Source organism: Patiria miniata, unplaced genomic scaffold (genome assembly GCF_015706575.1).
Source record: "Patiria miniata isolate m_02_andy unplaced genomic scaffold, ASM1570657v1 HiC_scaffold_8, whole genome shotgun sequence".
In the NCBI taxonomy this organism is placed as follows: Eukaryota; Metazoa; Echinodermata; class Asteroidea; order Valvatida; family Asterinidae; genus Patiria; species Patiria miniata.
In genome coordinates, this window is record NW_024037075.1 from 5,493,868 (window position 1) to 5,509,883 (window position 16,016).

General features: G+C 42.1%; 1 protein-coding gene across 1 annotated transcript in view; it reads left to right on the forward strand.

Annotated features, from left to right (window-relative positions):
• The window catches only part of LOC119719336 (dynein heavy chain domain-containing protein 1-like), a 110,589-nt gene that overhangs the window by 35,330 nt on the left and 59,243 nt on the right, over positions 1-16,016 (forward strand). Inside the window, exons 39-50 of the mRNA XM_038188749.1 lie at positions 353-533; positions 1,309-1,487; positions 2,386-2,523; positions 3,122-3,278; positions 4,955-5,235; positions 6,162-6,338; positions 6,963-7,148; positions 7,400-7,679; positions 8,651-8,816; positions 10,354-10,425; positions 13,252-13,484; positions 14,810-14,963. Of these exons, the coding sequence (XP_038044677.1) occupies positions 353-533; positions 1,309-1,487; positions 2,386-2,523; positions 3,122-3,278; positions 4,955-5,235; positions 6,162-6,338; positions 6,963-7,148; positions 7,400-7,679; positions 8,651-8,816; positions 10,354-10,425; positions 13,252-13,484; positions 14,810-14,963 (2,204 nt within the window). The remainder of the gene's footprint in view (positions 1-352; positions 534-1,308; positions 1,488-2,385; positions 2,524-3,121; positions 3,279-4,954; positions 5,236-6,161; positions 6,339-6,962; positions 7,149-7,399; positions 7,680-8,650; positions 8,817-10,353; positions 10,426-13,251; positions 13,485-14,809; positions 14,964-16,016) is intronic.

Below are 16,016 nucleotides of genomic sequence, written 5' to 3' on the forward strand. Positions count from 1 at the left end.
GTTATTGTGAACCAGAGCCACGTCAGACAAAGTAGGCTCACCTAGTTCTTCCAACTTCCCAATGCTGTAAATATTTACTGATTGGGACCCTCCCCAAAATAGTCTTGGAAGGAATTCGCTCTTTTTACACTTCCGCCATAGGCATGTAGAGCCTCGATCTGGCAACTTTAGACACTAAATATAGCCGGTTCAGTGATTCCCGTGTTGGGGTTCAGATCACTGAACCGGCTATTTTTATTGTGTAAAGTTGCCAGATCGAGGCTCTGCATGCCCAATGGGGGAGTGTGAAAAGAGCGAATTGTCATTTGAAGTCACGTCTTAATACTCTTTTCAATTTGTCTCCTTGTTAAAGGAATCCAAAACCAGGATCTTCTCCATCACACCAGACGTCGTTGACAAGCCAGAGCCCCACAGCATCCCCACCCTGCCCCAACGTCGACATTCCATCGGTAAAGAGTCTCGGATATCTGCCAAGGATCACTATACGGACCACTCACAGTCAGTCCAGCTGTTCCCTGAATTCCATGCTCAGGGTGAGTCTGGGACGATAATCCGAAGGGGGACGGGGTGGGCATGGGTGGAATATTTTCCCTTCAGTTTAACCCTTTCCTTACTATGGGCGACTTTTGTCGACAAGAACTACCCTCCTTCTGATTCCCATGGGCGATTTTAGTTGACAAGGAAACCACACACAGAACACCCTTAACACAGATTTATTAACTGCTTTTCAGAAAGGCGGCATGTTGATATGTTTGGCCGCCCATACATCAACCATATGCCAGCTGAAAGAGTGTTTTCGGATCGTTCTAATGGTGTAGTTTATTCATAGTGTTACAATTACAAAAAATGAGAAAAGTGCTTCAGAAGTATCCACGCACAAATTGAGGTATGGAATGCCATTTGGTCATGTGGTGAAATGGCTTGCAGTTTGATAAATGGAACCAGATGAACAAAAAGGCATAACTTTCTTATATTTGCACGTATGGACTTCATTTTTACATCACATAAAAGAGTAAAGTTCAAGAAACAAACTTTACGCACAACACCTATGATTTAAATCACTCCTTGGCAGTGAAAATCTGGGTTGAAAAAGTGAGTTTTGGACTTGTGGTCATTTTGTTCAGGCTCTAGTGATTTCCGCATGACTGAGCAAACAATTTGGTCCTGGGGAGAGCCAAGTCAATAAACAATGTGGTAATGAAAAAGTTAAGTGTCCATTGTCTATTGTGGGTTAACTTTTCTACTAAGTTTATTGAGAAACTGGCTTTTTGCTGTAGGCTTATTGTCCTTATACCCTTTACCCCTCAGGCAACCAGTCAGACCCCCCAGCCTCGTCCGTGCCATCCTCCCACTGGACCTACAAGCCCTCCATCCTGGGCTACGTCAAGTTCAACGGCGCCCTCATGCGAGCCAGCAGTAACTTTGGCTGCTTCACTACGCTCAACACCACCAGCTCTGTCACCAGTAAAATTCCCGATACGCTGAGAGTGAGTGTCTTACATTTAATTTTAATTTTAAAATTTAGCCAAGACTGTCAAATCTTTGCAGCTTGCTTTCAGATTTCTTTCGAAATATTCTTACTAATATGTGACCTGTTCTGTCAAAATCAGACTTTTCTGGGCATAAGGCCAAAAATGATATTTTTACATATTGTTAAAATATGTTCTTTTTCCTTTTAATAGGTGCTTTAATTTTTGAAACCGGTCATTCCTGGGCAGAGTTATGCTATTTTGAAGTTCATTGTGTCGAAAAGTAGAAAAGGAGAAAATGGCCACGAACGTCACAAAACAGTAATTTCTTTAACTGATATATCTTAACAAATCATCAAAAATAGTATATGTAGAGTTCAAATTAGTTTTTTAAACGTTTATAGTATATTTTAGACATGTTTAGGATTACAAATATGCAAAAATTTGAAAATCGATAAAAATCACCCCGCCTCAGCTTTTTTTTGCCCAATCTCAATATCAACCTCTGCCCAGAAGCGTTTGCTTTTGACAGAACAGGTCACATATTTTTACAGGACTGTCCAGTCAGTGCAGTGGTTTTTCACCAAACTTCAATCTCTGAAGAAGTCGTTACAACTGTAATGTCTGATTTCAAATCGAAAGACGATGAAGCGAAACCAAAAAAATATTGCAAGTAGGCAAATATTCCAAAGAATGTATATTGCGAACCCAGCGTACAGATTCAAACCAGCAAGTTTACCCAGCAAACTTGGTTGCCGTGTGGCTAAGACGTCTGGGCTTCTAAGCAGGAGTTTGTGGGTTCGAGTCCCACAAAAAATGCTTGTGCAGTTGTTTTCTCACAGTCTTTGAAACAGTGCTCATAATTGTGTAAGTTAAGGGCAAAAGTCAAATATGCATTCTGAATTATTTCCTGCAGTCGTTAATGCGTCCCGTCGCCATGGTTAAACCAGACATGCGGCTTATACTGGAGAGCACCCTCTACTGTCGAGGATTTGTCGCAGCTGACACCCTGGCGTCCAAGCTGTTCACCTTTTCAGATCTTCTCCAGGCACAGGTGTGTTATTGACTATTTCCTGATTATCAGGACTATTGACTGCCAACAAGGGCACTAATGCACAGACAATCGCACTTGCACCTAGAGGTGACACAAATATTGACTGGCACTGAGGGCACTAGTGCGTGTATATACACCCTGAGGTACTGTGAGATATGTTTCTCCCGTTTGACGTCACTTGCTTGTTCAGTCATTCACAGTCACTTTGTCACTCTGATAGAAATATTGACTGGCACTGAGGGAACTAGTGGGTGTATACACACCCTGAGGTACTGTGAGATATGTTTCTCCCTTTTGACATCACTCACTTGTTCAGTCATTCACAGTCACTTTGTCACTCTGATAGAAATATTGACTGGCACTGAGGGAACTAGTGGGTGTGTATACGCCCTGAGGTACTGTGAGATATGTTTCTCCCTTTTGACGTTACTCGCTTGTTCAGTCATTGACAGTCACTTTGATAGAAATATTGACCGGCAATGAGGGCACTAGCAGACCATTCAGGGTCAATAATTAGCAGGTGTTGCATTGTAATCATTATGAAGGGACAGGCATGTTGACAATAACACAGTAACAATTTTATGTGTTTTCCCACCAGTTTCCTGAGCGTACGGAGTGTGTCTTTGGCCTGCGTGCCATGCAGGCTGCTATCAACATTGCCATGGTCAGACTCTACTCCAAGAGACACGTCTACCAGCTATCAGGCAGGTCCACACGCAACAGCAGCGTCCACACACCCGACCCTGCCACAGAAAGTAAGTAACATAAGACTTTAAAGCTACAGTCCATCATTTGCAGCTATCCGAAAAGTAACTGGCGTTATTATTGTTGAAAAACATTCTTGGTTGAAAGATAGTAAGGGAACTAAACTCCTTATGAAATTATTCTTTCTGGCAAGCTGTCATTTTGAAGAAAACAACAAAAGAAGGCCTTTCCAACGGTGCTTTTTAAGACACACCGTTGGAAATTTAAATTAGTAGTTCGTTTTGTTATTCAGTGAAGCGCGCGCAAGCATTGGCACACGCGCGCGCGGTTGCTATAATTCGGATCAGTGTGCGACATCGCGTAGCTGCAATCGGCTCAGTGAGAACGTGTATCGGACGCTGAATTCATGCCCAATTCAAAACATGATTCAGCAACTTTTGATTTGAAATCGAGATCCTAGAATGCTGTTTTTCTCGGAATATACAGCTGAAGCTGAGCTGAAACTTCATCAGGTTAGTTGTTCAGTACCCTTCTTTAGATCTTGGGCACTTTTTGTTGCTTCAAACGAACCAAATGCACAAATTACAAATGATGGACTCTACTTTAAGAAATTTAAAAAAATCCCTTCCAGATTTCCCCAAAAAAATCCACTCAGAGGTTTTGGAGATTTAGCAGGTGTGAGAAAGTTGTACCAAGTCGTCACAATTCTTCATGTAGAATGCTCTGAGCTTAAAACCGAATTTGAATGAGTACATCCGTTTTTGATCACGCTGATTTGCTTGCTTGTAATCGTGGTTCAAATTGTGATGCACGGGGAAACTAGATTGTCTCAGGAATCAATAAATGACATACAACAGGCATGCAACTTTTTCTCGGATCAGCAAATTTCCTTTTTTTTTCACTTCACACTTGTGCCATCAAAAATTGATAAACAGATAAATAAGCTTGAAATGTCCTCTTTTTTTTGTTACTTCCCAGTTGCATGCCTGCTTCAACTGATACAAACAGATTTAAAGGGAAAATACAACATTTGCAAACATCAAAAAATAAAACTACCAAATCGTTTTGAAATACCTTGCTGGACTGTTAGTGAATGACGGTGTAAAGCATCTTGTAACATCATGGCACCTGGTATACTGTCATTTTCAAGAAAAGTGGTGTTTTTGTATCAATTTCCAACGCTGATCGGCCGACCAGCGTTGGAAATAACTGGCTTTTTTTCAAATACTGGCCCCAATTGACCATCGCACTTGTTTGCAATCGATTACACACCTATGAACGGGTACAAGCCAGCTAGACTGGTTCCCTGACCTTACAATTCCCCAAAGTATGTAAACTGCTCTGTTTCTTCTTATATGGAGTCAGGGAACCAGACTACAGGAAAATGATTGTTTTTCTTGGTTTTTATAGCATTTTCGAACCCAAAACCTCAAAAAAGTCAGTGTAACTATATTTGCTATATATTTCCAACCCCCCAATTCCATCCATTTCTGAAAATAACAGCAAAAGCAAATGATGTATATTCCCTTTAAAGAATACAGGCACATGCCAAAATGTTTTTGATAATGCTGCTTTCTTTAATAATCTAATTATTCTGTAGCTCCAAACTCATGCATGAAGTAAAAACTGATTTTCTTTAGTCTTGAGTCTGTTGTTTAGTAGCGTGAAGGGTCAGAAGAAGTCCAAGCATAATATCACCCACGAGGATTTTTTTCTCATATCTTAGGTGATCCCTTGGATCCGCCAGACGTCATCGGCCTAGAGCAAGACGAGGAACACCGAGAGGAAGTGGCCCTAGTCTATGCCATCCAGGCCCTCCTTCTGCCCCGCCTGCAGACCCCCGACCACGCCCGCGTGGTCAGGAACCTGCTCCGTAGCGTGTTCCCCTGGGGTGGGATGGGCCGGCCGGGTACGGCCGGTCAGGAACATGACCCGTCGCTGGTGGACGCGGTGCAGTGCCAGTTTGTAGCTGACAGGCTGCAGGCCACGCCGCAGCATGTCGCAAAGGTAACACAAAGATCGGCCTATTCCAGTGAGTGGTGCTTGACAAAGGAACTTGACAGTGTTTTGTATTCATTTTTTTTTCAAGTCCCACAAATATACTGCACCTGAAATTTTTACACCATGTGAAAAGCGTTTTCCGTGAGAAACAGTAATGTTTTGCATATACACTACTCAGAGTTTAACTCAGAGTTTAACTTATGCACTGTATGCAGACTGTCGATCATTTTGCAATTAACACCATTGCCTAATTCCTGCGCAAAGTGTGTGCCATCTTAGGAGTTGAATTTCTGGCAGTGTCTCTGTTTTCATTTCATGACATAATCATTTGACGGACCGAATGCATTATCATGATACTATTCATCAATTGTGTTTATATGACTGACATACATATCCTTGTCATATGATTGGTGGAACTTGCATCACATGATTGGTGGAACTCACATCACGTGACATTCGTTATTGCTCCCATTCATGCCGTGGCTCAAAAAGTACTATCCGCCCATGGGGAATGGGAAATACTATTCAACAGCAAAGGATCATTCTTGTTCCATGACGCAGTATTTGTGTATAAATGCATGCTGGTGTGCACGTTCAGCATTGCGCGTATAATGCGTATTGTTCCAAAGAGCCAGCGCTACAGCATTGCATTCAAACATTTTCGTAAAGGGGTGGTTTGGAAGAGAGAAATACATTTTCCTCCAGTTTTTATTTGACATAAAAGCTCAAATATATCAAATGACAAGGATCTATATGTCAGTTATATAAAACAACTATTGAGTGGCTTTAAATTGTGAAATGGGAGGAATATTATCGCTCGGTTAAATGTGGACTTCGCCTCGTGAACTGGAAAAGTCCAGATTTTACCTTGCGATAATATTCCTCCCATTTCACTCTGAGCCACTCAATATTTGTGTACTATTTGTGCGCAGGTGTTGGAGTTGTACGACAGCATGAAGCAGAGGTCAGGGGTCATTCTAGTCGGTCCCTCAGGGAGCGGCAAGACGGTCTGCAGGGAGACATTGGAACGAGTCTTGAATACCTTACACTCCAGCCCGCCGACGAAAGACGACGGCGGGAACGGGTCTACCAAGAAAATATCCGTTGTGGTGAGTCGGACACGGACATTGTCACATTTGAGTGGAGACGATCGTGTAATGGCCCAAGGCTTGATTGAAGCTGGTTGAAGAAAGACATTACATCAAACTTGACAATCAACTTTGCCGTAATGAGTAGTTGTAATAGTTTCAGTGGCACAGTGCTTATAGCTTGAATTAATCCCTTGCATTGGCCAGTGTTGATTTCATTAACAATCCTTTCAATCCAGATGAATATTGAAACTCTATTTTTGTAGTAACCTGAGCACCAGAAGTTGCCAAAAGTTTCAATTTTTTACCATGGCCACTTCTCCGTTTTTAGGTGTTGCTATATTTGTTGCTTTGTTTACATGACAGCAAAATCAGTGAGAAACCTTTACTCACAAGCATTTTCAATGATCCAAATTATTTGATTTATCTTTGTAAAAGAGACCCCTTGTAAAACTGTAAAGTGTATGCCTAAAAATCTACTGTTAGAAAAAAAGTATGGAGATTGAAAAAAGGTGAGCTTAAAAAAAAAATTTAAACAAAAAGAAGGCGTTGCATGACTTTTATACAGGTCAAAGGAATGGACATTTAGCCAAGGTGTGTAAAATTCCCTGCCTTTTTTGAAGTATATTGTCCGTTTTTTTCCAGTCCTTTTCTAGTGACTTACCAGAGTCCCGAAGATCGTCCGCCAGGGAGAAGTTCCGACGGTCTGCCGGACTCCTGGCCAAAGTCAATCTCTCCTGGATGGACATCGCCAGTCAGGGAGCAGAGAAGATCGTCTACCCTGCTGTAGACGCTAGCGTCATCTTCCCCGATGCCTTGTCAGTTGAAGAGGTAGGTCGGAAACAATACTAATGTATAGAATCATTAAACCTCATATGGGCAATGCCACCGTCACTCGCGTTACATTTATATGCGGCACTGAACTGCAAGCATCAACTTTGATCTGCAGGTCAGTTTTATGCTTAACAACTACAAAATCTGGTGTCCCCTGGATTCAAAAAGACTGAATCAATTTCTGAAAGCAAAAGAAAATAACCATCTGAAAAGTTGTCTTAGCCAAAATCCTCTCTTTGTGCTATTAGCTGCTGGGCAAGTACGACCCGACTGCCCATTCCTGGCGAGACGGCATCCTGACCCGCCTTCTCCGCGACACCGCTACTTCAGCCTCCGCAGCCGAGGAGCTAGTCTCCGCCCAGACTGACAAGAAGAACAAAGCATTACTCAACCCACCAAGCGTCATTCAGCGCTGGCTGGTGCTGGACGGAGCTTTAAATCCAGACTGGACGGAGAGTCTAGGAGCGCTGCTGAAGGGAGACTGCAGGAAGATGAATTTGGGACACGGGGAACAAGTACCGATGCCTGGTGAGTTGTGAATGAGGATATTCACCTGCTATAGCATATTGAGGAATAACCTCATTAGTCTGCTCCAGCATATTGAGGAATGTTGTCATTTACCTGCCACAGCATATTGAGGAATATTCTCATTAGTCTACTCCAGCATATTGAGGAATGTTGTCATTTACCTGCCACAGCATATTGAGGAATATTCTCATTAATCTGCTCCAGCATAATGAGGAGTGTTGTCATATACTTGGCACAGCATATTGAGGAATACCGCCTTTAACCTGCTGCACCATATTGAGGAACATCCCATTGAGTAATCATTTCAATAGAAATGACCAGCAATGTTATGTGAGATTACAAAAGAGCAATACAACTGCTCGTTCTATCAACGCTGGCTGATTTTGTGCATTTTGCTTCATTTTGCACAGGTTTAGTCTTAATTTTTGGGCAACATCTGAGAAAAACGATCTACTGTCTACATTTTTTGTAGCCTCGTCACATTTTGTTTGGATCTCTTTACTTTCGGGGAGTCAGGTTGGCGTAGCGGTACTTTCCTCGCCTTCCACCGCTGTGACCCGGGTTTGAATCCCACCTGGGCCAATATGTGGATTGGGTTTTCAGTTTCTACCTGATTCCATGGGTTTTCCTCAGTATATTCCTCTGGTTTCGTCAGGCTTCCGGGCTACAGTGCCTAAGGCACTTTTGTGGGACCCTTGGTTTCATTACCAGAAAGAAAAAATAAATAAAAATAAAATAAAATAAAATAACATCACAGTTTTGTGTTATACATCATTTCAAAACTCTGTAACGGTGAACACAGTTTTTTCCAACATTTCTGACCACTTTTCTTTGAAAGAAGTTGCATATACTGGCAGAGTGTGATTGTATTACTCTGCAATTGGCGTGGGGGGGGGGGGGGTTTAAGGCCACAAAAACGGTGTTCTTTTTATATTTGCTTTTCTTTTCTCTGATGTTTATTTTTCCTTCAGATTCCTGTTCAGTCCTGTTTGAGACCACAGATCTGTCCACGGCCTCCCCGGCCCTGATCTCTCGCTGTGGTATCGTCCACTGTGGTAACGACGTCGTCCACTGGAAATCACTAGCCGAGTCCTGGCTGGGCAGTGCCAAGTCGCATTGGGAGGTCACCAACACCAGGTATTCATTACAAAAAATACTCTAATCAATACTGAAAAAAATACTTATTTGCTCAACAAAAACATTTGTGTCATGTTGTGCATTGTATTTAAAGGAGTTGACGCTTGTCATTGCTGTCGCAGTCAATTTGTGTTAGATTAAAAATAAACATTTTCAGTTTCCCCTTTTGCTTTGTTAGGTGACTTTAATTAACGCTAACCGTCCCAAATCCTCCAAAATCATCTTTGCCAAATGGAGGATTTTGCAGGATTCAGGCTACATGGCTAAAGTGTGCTGCTGATTTCGGAGGACGCACTGTGTCAAGGTCTTGGCCGGACCTTGTGTTGTTTATTCTCAGCCGTGCATAAATTTTGGCCAAAATTATACTTGAAATCCTTTGCACTACTCCAGGATGTCACTGGCTCTGCCTCAACACACATTGACAGTGATTGCTGGAGGTTTTGCAGGATTGAGGCAGTGGTCACCCCTCCAAGGACCACATTCAAGAAATATTTGAAGTTACATCCTATGATCCTAGCAAAAATGCCTAGGGAGTTAGTGTTAAGCATTCTCACAGATTGATAACTGCTTGCCATTTCCCAGGATTGCAGTATTCCTGATGTTGCAGTCCATATAGATTTCATTGTTGTCTCAAGTACCCCCTTTAGTGTGTAATAAATATTCACTTTTAAAGGGAAGATACAACATTTGCAAACATGAAAAAATGATATCATCAAATTATCACAAAATACCTTACTGGATTCTTAGGGACTGACAGTCTAAAGCATCCTTTAAAATCGTGGCTCCTGGTGTGCTGACATTTTCAAGAAAATCTGTATTTTTCCAACACTGGTCGGCCGACCAGCGTTGGAGAAAACTGGCTTTTTTTCAAAAACTATTCATATTTTTTTTATATTTAGTTATTCTGACTTTTCTTTGCAATTGATTACACACCTGTGAAGGGGTACAAGCCAGTGCTAGACTATTCTATGACCTTGCAATTCCCCAATGTGTCTTAATTGCTCCGTTCATCTTAAGTGGGGTCAGGGAACCAGACTACAAGAACATGGTTGGTTTGCTTGGTTTTTCTAGCATATACAAGCCCAAAACGTGAAACAAGTCAGTTTAACAATATTTTCTATAACATACTAATCCTCCAAATCCATTTATTTCTGAAAATTGCAGCAAAAGCAAATGTTGTACATTCCCTTTAAGACAACTTTCTTTAAAGTCATTTCTGTGCTGTTGCCTAGTTTTTATTCCATTGAAATTTTTGTAGTTCTGTTTGTTTACTTCTAAATTGTTCTACTCTTTAAATTGTGAATTTGTGACGTGCATTTTAACTTCATGTTCAGTCTTTGTCTGCTTATTTTAACGACTGTAGGATTGACCAAAGTCTGTGGCACTAACCAAAATCTCACATTTTCTTGTAAAAATATAACCCTGCTTTTCTCATTTTAATCAACTGAAATGTGTATGTTGCACTTTGGTCTTGTATGTATGTAATTTGATCTTCTGTGTTTTCTTGATGTGTTTCTTCCCTGTGTTTTGTATCCAGTGGTACTAACGTCCGCAGATTATACGAACCGTGGCTTTCTTATAACATCCACGGGAAAATTAACAAACACCGGTGGGTCTCTGTGTCAGGTGCTTTCTTAATTGATTGATAACGCTTCATGCTGTCACGCTTCACCATCAATGCAATTGTCAACTGAATAATGTGATCATTTTCATAAGCATTGAGAGTAAACTCGCAACACGGGGATGTGTGCTGCTCTGTTGAAATGAGGAATAAATCGCTAGTGCTGCCTTTAAAGCCAGAGTCCATCATTTGCAGCTATCCGAAAAGTAACTGGCGTAATTACCGTATTGTTGAAAAACATACTTGGTTGAAAGATAGTAAGGGGACTAAACTCCCTGTGAAATTATTCTTTCTGGCAAGCTGCCATTTTGAAGAAATCAACGAAAGAAGGCATTTCCAACGGTGCATTACGTGAACAGCACTTTAGAAAACCTAGATGGATTCACACATACTTTTCAACCCCAGTGGGGAGTCCTTGAGTAAACACACTTCACCCATGTCCAGCAAGATAATCCCCCTAATCACTTAAAGGGAATATACAACATTTGCAAACATCGAAAAATAAAACTACCAAGTTTTTGCGAAATACCTTAATAGGATGTTGGTAAATGACAGTCTAAAGCATCCTGTAAAATTATGGCACCTGGTATACTGTCATTTTCAAGAAAAGTGGTATTTTTGTATCAATTTCCAACGCTGATCGGCCGATCAGCGTTGGAAACAACTGGCTTTTTTTCAAATACTGGCCCCAATTGACCATTGCACTTGTTTGCAATCGATTACAAACCCATGAACGGGTACGAGCCAGCTAGACTGGTTCCCTGACCTTACAATTCCCCAATGTATGTTAACTGCTCTGTTTCTTCTTATATGGAGTCAGGGAACCAGACTACAGGAAAATGATCGTTTTTCTTTGTTTTAGTAGCATTTTCAAACCCAAAACCTCCAAAAAGTCAGTGTAACTATATTTGCTTTATATTTCCAACCCCCCAATTCCATCCATATCTGAAAATTACAGCAAAAGCAAATGATGTATATTCCCTTTAAATAAACAACCTCCTGTGGACAACACAGCTGGCTGGGTGAGTGTTGGAACTACTTTCAATATGAGCACATGGACATGTACATGTACATGTACATACAAATCACGACCAGCGGTAATAATCGTTCTCTGTCATTACTTAATGGAATTTAACCGTTCAAAAAAGAAAACAAAATAACATTTCACACACGTAAATAATAAGATATTTATATGAATTTATATCAAGGTATTTAGTTGCAAAATTGTAAGCTGAATCGTTCAGGCAGGATCTCTTATCACACTCATTATAGGATTAGTGGTGATAACAATCTTAATCCCCTGGGGCACACATGCACTCTCCCTTTAGAAAAGCTCCAAAAGTATGCGTGAGGACCCGACCAGTTGGTAGGTTTGGTCGGGTCGGCTCCTAAAGAGCTGGATCCGTCATGCGTCTTAAGCACCGTTGGAAATTTCCGTTAGTAGTTCGTTTTTTTATTCGGCGAAGCGCGCAAGCGTTGGCATGACACACACGCGCGCCCAGTTGCTATAATCCGTCAGATCGGTGCGCGACATCGCGTAGCTGAATCGGCTCAGTGGGAACGTGTCTCGGACGCTGAATTCAGGCCCAATTCAAAACATGATTCAGCAACTTTTGATTTGTAATCGAGATCCTAGAATGTTGTTTTTCTCGAAAGTTACAGCTGAAGCTGAGCTGAAACTTGATCAGGTTAGTTGTTCAGTATCCTTCTTTAGATTTTGAGCACTTTTGTTGCTTCAAACGAACAAAATGCACAAATTACAAATGATGGACTATACCTTTAAACGTACTGGGGTAGTAAACATGCCATGTAATACATTCTCATTTCACAGTGGTTCACGTTTATTGACTGTCCAACATATGGGCTCTTTGCGCGAACGAGAAGGAATTTATTACCGCTTTCGAAAGCCCGGTGGACGGGACACATGCACGTACCGTTTGCGCGCACATAACGTGAAGTACGCACGACTTATTTTATTCTGAATATGCACAAGGCCATTGGGTCTTCGCAAGAGCGTCAGGCGTCATCGGCAATGCACTTGAATGTCTCTCCCAGCATTCTCCCCAAACTCTCCCTTTCTTGCCACCGAGGGGGTACTTGTGCACGGAGCCCATGCCATTAAGAGTTTATTTTCATGTGACTTCATCCACCAATCACCAAGCTGAACCATTTACATGTGCCAACCATCATCGCCTCGTAGCATTGCTTAACATTTGTGGCGTAACCCCTGCATGCAAATTTCATATTTGATCTGCTTTAACATAATGTGGACTTCAGGTATCCATAACTTTTAATTACAAGTGCCCCTAACAGAGGGTAATGACGAGAAATGAAAGTAGAAAGTTTGTTTGTGGTAGTTTCTTGATGGAAGAGTGTTCCCAAACTTGATTAACTGTACCGCCCCAAACTGCCTTGCCTGTTACTCCACATACAGACCCAGACAGCCCCAGACCACCCCAGACCGTCTTAAAACTCTGTGCTTGTACTGATTTATGGAGGAGTAGAACAATGTAATATGATTCAATACAAGTGCTATAAAAGGGTTAATATTCACTCCCATTAAAAGCCTTGAAGCTGCACATTCCATTCTGTTGTCAGTAGGAACAGCCTGCGAAAACTACCTCAAGTGATTCCAGATTTGAGATCAACCCTTCTTTAAAATAAAAATGGCATGTGCATGTTTATGTTCTGTTTGAATTATTTTTGTTTAACTGTTTGTACAATCATGGTTGCTAGATGCTATCAGAGAATTTCACGTTCCCCAACCTTTTTGAAACTCTTCCATTTGCCTTCCTCTCCTCCCCCCCCCCCCAGCCTGCAGATGCTAACCTCCCTCATCGACGACACCCTACCCCAGACCATCGACTTCCTCTCCCGACACTGCCAGCCCGCCCTCTCGGCCGACCTCCCTGCCTCCGCCGTTGCTAAGCAACGCATCGTGGACGGCATCCAGGAGGTCTCCTCCTTCCTGCGCATCCTGTCTGCGCTGTGCGACAAGTTTCTCCTTCCAGACGAGGAATCCTCTGTCAGCAGCAGCCCAGTCCCTGGTAAGGATCTCTGACCAACTTATTGGAGAAATCTGCTAAGCATGGAAAATCTTGGCTTAGCACAGCGTACCAGCCAAAATACCACGTATTCTTTATTGCTTTTGACCGGTTATTTTTTATTTCTTATTTCAGCTGGGTGGCCCATTCAGTGGAATCCACTGGTCTCCCATGGGTTCTAGCATACATAAAAGAAAAAAAAAGTAACAATCAACATTAAAAATTAACATTCACGTAGTCACGTTAATTTTAAAAGTCATCAAGCTTAAGAAATAAGGACACTTTCAAAGCAATTACCAGACACATTAATACTAATTTACATATTAAAAAACCCACAGATATGCATATGAATGTAATGAAGATAAAAACTGAGGACACATGATGTAAAAAAGACTGACATCTTCAAAAAATCCACTTTTGTATGCACATATGAACCCTCCCAAAGCTAATTACCAGAAGCATTAAATTACATGTTAAACCCCCCCCCCCCCAAATTATGCTTATATATGAATGTTATGGAGGGTACTCACTTTTTTCATGCTTAGCACATCAATTTGCTAAGCACCACTGCTTAGTGCCTCTGAGGGCGTTGTTGAATCAATGAAATATACAGTAAACTCCGGCTAAGACGGCACTCTCGGGACCAGAGATTTTGTGACGACTTACGCAATTTTCCTTCGCTTTTCATTTTCATTATATGCCATGGCTTAGTAGCATGCTTAGTTGATCAACAACTTCTGAAATTACACAGAAAACTTTATTTGTTTCGTGTTGGGTTTCGTGTGGGGCAAAGTTTGACAGCACCAGCAAATTTAGCTTCACGTTCACTAATGGGAAGAGAATACATGTCAAAAGGTTTTGGATGCCATTTTCTTTTACGGAATGGACATGTACTTCGTGTAAGCAAACGATGCACACAATGTACAGACTGTGCATAAAACAGTGTACACGTGCGATTAGTGTATACGTGCTGGCCGATGCATCAATCACGGGCCGTGCCATTGATAAACAGATGTCAGTTTAGCAGTGTGTGGGACTTTTCCCTCTACACTTCTTGCAAACCGCAGAGCACGATGCCGACTTATACAGAGGAATTTGTGTGGTTTTGAGGAAATAGGACTGAAAGTAACACGCCGACATAGGCGAAATGGCGGCTTACAAAGGCCGACTTAGAAATGAAAATGTCAATGGAAATGCATTAGAGACAATCGGGACTTTCGTCAGACGGCCGATTTAAGCGATATGACGGTTTATACGATGTCGGTTTAGCCGGAGTTTACTGTAGGTACCAATACCTAAATCTATTTATTTTGATATCCTGTTCACAGATGGCAGACCCACCCCGTCACCCACCCCCAACCGCTCAGGGACATCCATGGCTAACGCCCCAGACCCCTCAGGACAACCCAACCCCACCAGCCTGGTTCTCTCCATGTTTGCCTTCAGTTATATCTGGGGGTTTGGCGGCCATCTGCATCACAGGTCAGTATGTACAATGAAAAGAAGTCTTTGATATACCATTTTTTTTTGGGCAGTAAATTCCTTGTATATGAGATTCAATAAGACCCAAGGGTTTGCATGGTGGACATGATCAATGAATGGAGGTTTGTGGTAACACAACGTGAATGAAAGAATTGTTTTAGTGAATTGTGTTCTGAGAAGAACCAGTTGGTTTAACTCGACGTTTCGAACAGTGAGCTCTGCTCGTCTTGATCTTGATTGATATAGCTGCTAAGCTCCTACAGGAACATCACTCAGCTTGGAAGGGGTGGACATGCTATCGACGAGTGCTGAGGGATCTAAGGGTATCACTAAATTGATTGGTGTCTCCTATGCCAGTAATGTGCTGAGGGAGGTCGTTCCAGTCCTTGCTGGTCTGATAGAAGAATGAGTGTTGGAGTCCTTTGATATTGGTGAAGGGGATCTCAAGGTAGTTGGGTTTTGAGCGTCTCGTTGTTATTTCTGGCTGCCTAATGGTTATTTCAGGTGGAACTTTAACGTCGATCTGTCCATTGGAGATTTTGTGGAAGTTTGTGAGGCGCTGTACGTATCTCCTATTTTCCAGGGTAGGTCATTCCAGTTTTTCAAGAAGAGCAGTAACAGGTGTAGAATTGTCCCAGCTATATATGTTAGTGATAAAGCGGGCAGCTCTTCTTTGAACCATCTCCATCTTCTGTTTATTGGTGGCTGTGAAGGGATCCCACACCAGGTGACTGGCGGACTCTTGCTGATGTAGTGGTTTAAGTAGTGGATGCTAAGTTCAGTGGACCATGGAGGCGGGAGAATCTGGAACAGGATGCTAAATTCCGTGGACTGTTAAGGCGGGAGATTCTCACGGGATGCTAAGATGCTGGGTAGGATGCTGAAGGGGGCTATGTTTGCTCACTGAAGGAGAGACTTCTGTATGTTAGCTTCTTTACAAACGCCTGGTGTGGCTATCGCCTACAGCCTCATGGTGTATGTATGAGGATAACTGCCAGAAACACTGGGGCGAACCCCTTCTCTTAGCGATAAGTGTTTGCTGGGTTCTTTTAT